This window comes from Trichechus manatus, unplaced genomic scaffold, assembly GCF_000243295.1.
Source record: "Trichechus manatus latirostris isolate Lorelei unplaced genomic scaffold, TriManLat1.0 scaffold00223, whole genome shotgun sequence".
Taxonomy (NCBI): domain Eukaryota; kingdom Metazoa; phylum Chordata; class Mammalia; order Sirenia; family Trichechidae; genus Trichechus; species Trichechus manatus.
This window is the reverse complement of record NW_004444159.1, coordinates 2,785,879-2,791,878: the sequence shown is the minus strand read 5'-3', so window position 1 is coordinate 2,791,878 and position 6,000 is coordinate 2,785,879. Positions and strand designations below refer to the sequence as shown.

Genomic DNA, 6,000 nt, shown 5'->3' with positions numbered 1-6,000 from the left:
GGTTGAGAAGTTAGAGGGTTGACATGTTGTGGGGTTGTTAACCAATGTCATAAAACAATATGTGTACTACTGTTTCGTGAGAAACTATTTGTTCTGTAAGCCTTCACCTGAAAGTACAATAAAAATAAAAATAAAAAAATTAAAAAGTGAGCTGAACTTCCTTCTAAACAAAAGGGTGACAGGATGGGTTATGAAAACGGCAGTTTGTTTCCCTTTCCCAGGAAATTTGCAAGTACAGCAGTCCTATAAAATGGGTATGTATAAAAAGCTGCAGCTACATCTGGTACAGTTTAACTCTCAGTCTGATGGTGATGGTGACTGTCTTAGGAAAACTGAACCATTTATATGTCACAAAGTAGGGAAATTGAGACTGACGATCTTTTTTAATGTCATTCTTTCTTTTCCTGTACGTCTTGGGACCTTGTTTTTAGGATGTTTGTTTTAGGCCTTGATAAAGTCATTTAAGTCAGGCCACTCATAAAACCCTCTTTTTGGAACAGATATATGCATGCTATATGTAATGCTTTCTTACTCTATGTTAGATAACAAGAGTTGGCAGTGTGTAATTTACTCATTACATTGCCAGAGCTATTTTTATGATCTATAAATCCACCTAATACTACAGACAGCCTGGAAAGACTTTCAGGACATCTCCCCATCGGCACTTCTCAGATGTGACCCCCAACTTTAACTCCAGTGGCAGATGAGAGAGAACACACACTAGAAGATTAGGGTGAATTCTGGAGCAAATACAGACCATTGCTTGGTTTATGAACTCATGAAACAGCTTTGGTCCCTGGAATTCTATATTCGGTAGAATTATGCTATACTAAAATATAGTACGTTTTCCCAAAGTAAATAGAACAGGTCATCAGATGGTTTCATTTCATCTCGTTAACACCAGTAAAGTTTATGAATATCTTTCAACAAACAGCAAAGCATTGAGCAACATTTTTGGATAGCACTTGCAAGAGCTTTAGGAGAGGTTCTAGGAGATCATAATGTTCTAAAAGAGAGAAGTAGCTGTATAAATTAGACCCTCTATCTCTTAACTAGATTAAGGAAAATTAAGTGCCAGTGCCGAAATATAAACTGTAAAAAATGTGAAATATAAATAGATGAACTACTGAAAAGACTTTTGTTAAAACACATTGTATGCGTGTGCATGTTCTTTTCAGACATATGAAGATTCACGAGAAGGACCCCAGTGGTGCCACAGCTGCAGCCCCTCCGTCCCCACTGAAGCGCAGGCGGCTGGCCTCCAAGAGGAAGCTGAGTCAAGATGCTGAGTCTGAGAGAGAAGACCCCTCGCCTGCTAAAAAGGTTCTGTCTGCTCCCAGCACCAGCAAGCCTCATCACGAGACTTTTGGCAGTATTACCTCTAATCTGTATTTTCGTAGTTTGGGGACTTGGCAGAAATCCACCCTAAGCTTTTAACCTGCTTTCCCATGCCGTTTGGTGAAATATCCACAGAAAAGAGTATGAGTATGTGCTTCCTCTTTGGGGCTGCCTCCCGCAGCCCAGTGATGAAGTGAAGAGCTTTTTAAAATTTTCCATGCTTCTTAAATTGCTTCTCTGACTAGAATGTAAGCTTCATAAGAGTTAGGAACTCTTGTTCTCACTTTTGTGTCCCCAGTTCAGGGCACATAGTAAAAACATCAGCTGCCATTTAGTCGGCACTGACCCTTGGCCACCCCTTGTGTGGCAGAGTAGAACTGTGTTCCATGGGGTAGGGTTTTCAGTGGCTAATTTTTCAAAAGTAGACCACCAGACCCTTCTTCTAGGAGCCTCTGTGTAGACTCGAACCACCAGCCTTTCAGTTTCCAGCTGAGCACATTAGCCGTTCGCACAGCACATAGTAGGTGCTCCTTAAATCTTTGCTGAGTGGCTGAGGGGGGTGAAGGGTGGATGGACGATCGTGTTCAGTGAGTATTATGTGAATGAGTGACTGCTCTGTAACATTCTTAACACCTAGGGGTGAGAAGCACCGCTTTCCTTCCTGGCAGTGTCTGGACTTTGTGTTGGCCTGTCTTCTGAAGCCAACCCATATGGGAGGCCTCCCTGTGACTTTCTTTTTTCCTTTTCCCTAAGATGGTAGAAGATGGGCAGTCGGGTGACCTGGAAAAGAAGACTGATGAAGTTTTTCACTGCCCAGTGTGTTTCAAAGAGTTTGTTTGCAAGTATGGGCTGGAGACCCACATGGAGACCCATTCAGATAACCCCCTAAGGTAGGAGAATTCCTGCTGCTTCTGGCTTGTGTGATATTCTTATTTTCCATTTCTACAAACTGGGTTTAAATGATCTAACTTGTATATGATGACATTAATCAGTTACTCTCGAGTCGATTCTGACTCATGGTGATCCCATGTGTGTCAAAGTAGAACTGTGCTCCACTGGATTTTCAATGGCTGGTTTTTTGAGAAGTAGATTGCCAGGCCTTTCTTCCAAGGAGCCTCTGAGTGGACTCGAACCACCAGCCTTTCAGTTAGCAGCCAAACGCATTAATCATTTGCACTACCCAGGGACTCCTGCAGTGGGGCATGGTGGTTCAGTGGTAGAATGTTCACCTTCCATGTGGGAGACTTGAGTTCGATTCCTGGCCGGTGCATCTCATGTGCAGCTGCTACCTGTCTGTCAGTGAAGGCTTGCATGGTGCTGATGCTGAACAGATTTCATCAGAGCTTCCAGACTAAGACAGACTAGGAAGAAAGTCCTAATGATCTACTTCTAAAAATGAGCCAGTGAAAACCCTGAGGATCACAGTGGTTCAATCTGCAGCCAATCCTGTGGATGGCGCAGGACCGGGCATGATTTCATTCTGTAGTGCCACACGCTGGGGGCTGCCTCGACGGCAGCTGACAACACCAGCAATGTAAACTTAATAAGAGAGGAAGGTCTCTTTCTGACCGGGGACCCAATAAATGTCCTAGAGCAAATGGGAGAAAAATGTAGAACAAAACTCAAATTCCTAAAAAAAAAGGCCAGACTTACTGGACCAGTAGAGACTAGATGAACCCCTCAGACGGTTGCCCTAAGATACTGTTTCAACTTGGAACGCAGACCACTCCCAGAGGCCATCTTTAGCCAAATGACAGATTGGCCCATGAAATAAATAATATCACTCGTGAGTACTGTGCTCCTCAAAGTAATCATCTGGATGAAACCAAATGGTTAACATTTACCTTAGACCAAAGATGAGAAGGCAAGGGGGGATGGGGAAGCTAGATTAATGGAAACAGAACAACCAAAGTGTAAATAACGAGAGCGCTGATACATTGTGAAGAATGTAACCCATGTCACTGAGCAGTATGTATAGACATTGTTAAATGAGAACCTAATTTCCTATGTAAACTTTCACCAAAAACACAATAAAATATTTTTTAAAAAAGCAAATGTACATTTATATATTTTAAGTTAAAATAAAAAATTTAAACCAAAAAAAAGAGAGAGAGGAAGGTCCTGTTTAAGCCAAACAATGACTTTAGTGAGGCATTAAGGATAGTGTATGGTGGGGGCTGGAAAGTGTCAGAGAGGGTGGCAGTGGCCCCAGGGCATTGTCACCAGGGTCTGCTCTGCTTGCTCTGCCCCATGAGGTACCTGGATAAATCACCGGTGGGCCCCGCATGCTGCGGGTCCCCATCACAAGCTGCTTTCGAATAGCAGCCACGTTTGCTTCCCATAGCTGTGCATGAGGATGTGGTAGGGGCAGGTGGAAGCTGTGTCACACACCAGGCACAGTGCTAGCATGTCATCAGTGCTCATGAGTGTTTGGACCGAGCTGGACTGGTAGCACAGAGACCTCAGAACACATACATGGCGGGATGAGAGAGAGTTCTTAGGGTGAAGTCCATCGGTCTCAGCACAGCGGTGATAGCTGGTTGGTCCACCGCTCCAGGTTCAGTTTCGGGTCTGTGCTGGCTCCAGCAGCTGACCCAGCCTCACTGGGCAGAAGACGCAGGTGCTGATACTATTTTCCAGCCCAATTTAGGGGAATCTCATCTTTATTTCTCTACCTTCTCCGATAACTTTTTCATCAGGCGAAAAGTTCTGTGTTCTTAATGAACAGATAGGTTCGGAGCCTTTTCTTATGAAATTGCTACTTGTTAAAAGTGTTCCTACCATAGTTTCTAAGCATTGAGAAGAACAAAGGGTGTGCCTTTGCTGCAGTTGAGAGACTTCCAAGTAGCATACCCTGAAAATCAGAGCTTAAAGTCCATTAAAGAGCAGAGGTGAGTGTATATATATAGTTGTAGCTTTGTGTTTTAGAAGACAGCTTGGGAGTGTAAGAATTTGGGCATCTGTTGGTGTGACTCACCAGATTTCATTCCTGAGGACACGTGGTTAGTTGTAACTTAGGCGTGAGAAGGTCTGAGCAAACTAAAGACTTTTTTGTTGGGGGGCAGCGGAGAGGAGAGCCTAATTGTATAGTAACTTAAAATCATGTCAAATATCATTATCCTTAATCATGTTAGCTTGACATTCTTCCATTAGGGGGAAAAGTAATTTATGAAGCGTTTAAACCACTGAGCAATTGAAGTGCTATAAAATATCTTTATGTAACTCCTCAGTCTTAGGAAATTGTACCATGTGCTGGAGTGGGCATGGGCTAGATGCCAGGACACCAGGGTCCTAATAGTTCTCTAGGCAGAGGACCTGAGCAGAGGTGACGTTTCCAGATGAGCCATGGGCAGAGGCAGGAACAGCCCATGGGACCCCGACTCCTTTCCTAACAGCCCCCTCACCCAGAATTGCCCCCTCACCTGTTGTCTCTGTCCTCCACCGTGTATTTTGTTTCATTTGATACTTTATTTTGTGATCAGATACCATCCTAGGAACAACCCACTTGCCCCCTTCTAAAGACTTCTTTTTTTATAGGAAAAACCTAGTTGTCATGAGTGATTTCTCGGCAGCTCCAGCCTGCAGAGCCCAGTGCATGTAATAGTTGATAGGAGAAGTGTGGCCTCCGTAATGCTGGTTTGGACAAGGGTGTGGTTTCTCCTGGGCATTCTGGACCGGAGCCCTGCTCCAGGGAAAGGTGGAGTCCCTGGGTGATGCAGTTAAGTGCTCAGCTACTAACTGAAAGGTTGGCAGTTGGAGCCCACCCAGAGGTTCCTTGGAAGAGAAGCCTGGCCATCTACTTGTGAAAAATCTGTGGAGCACAGGTCACCTGTGACACACATGGAAACACCATGATTCAGAGTCTGCTGCAGGGCAATTCTAGGGAAAGGCAGGGGTTTCCTGCCTTGAGAGGAGGAAGGTAGGAATGCATGTGGACACTTTCTCCTGTTCGCACACAGGATAGCCACGGTGGATGAGTAATTCGCCGCAGTGGGGTTGTGATGTTGGACCTCAAGCTCTGTCTGTCCTGCTAACAGGGTGGAGCATTGTTCTTACCTAGTCAATAATAACACCCTTTGTTTGGTCAGGGATGAATGGAGAAGTTTTGTAGCCTTTCTGGGATCCGACCCCTCTGGGCAGCCTTTCACTGCTTGATCTCCCTGGATGCCCCTGAATGCCTGGCAGTGCCACGTATACAAGCAGGTCACCTCACGTTTGGGATGAGATGGGAGGCCGTCCATCCTGTAGTAACTGTCGTTGGGTTGGGTGGGGCTTAGGTCTGGAACCAAAAGGCGCTGATTACAGAACATAGTTAATTCCTCTTTCCCCTAACTGCCCACATAATACCCTGCTATAAGACGACGCCTTTGGGGCAGGCAGGAGCCAGGAGGGCCTCACCAGGCAGTGAACTGTGACAGGAGCTAGTGGGGAGAGAGAGACTGCTAACCCAGAGCTAAAATAGGCACCAACTCCATTTTCAAACCCCAGAAGGCAGCAGAACCACAGAGATGCTACCAGCTGAGACAGAAAGTTTATAACTCAAAACAGCTGTTGGCTTCTCACTCTCCACCCCTCACCCCCTCCCCAAGCTGGCAAGGTGCCTGTTGTGCCTTCGTAAAAGCATTGGGAATCCAAACTTGTCAAAATACTGAATCGATTTTC

General features: G+C 45.1%; 1 protein-coding gene across 1 annotated transcript in view; it reads left to right on the top strand.

Annotated features, from left to right (window-relative positions):
• RREB1 (ras responsive element binding protein 1) overlaps positions 1-6,000 on the top strand; it is a 147,608-nt gene that overhangs the window by 102,915 nt on the left and 38,693 nt on the right. The window contains exons 7-8 of the mRNA XM_004388944.3: positions 1,179-1,323; positions 2,092-2,228. Coding sequence (XP_004389001.1) covers positions 1,179-1,323; positions 2,092-2,228 — 282 coding nt within the window. The remainder of the gene's footprint in view (positions 1-1,178; positions 1,324-2,091; positions 2,229-6,000) is intronic.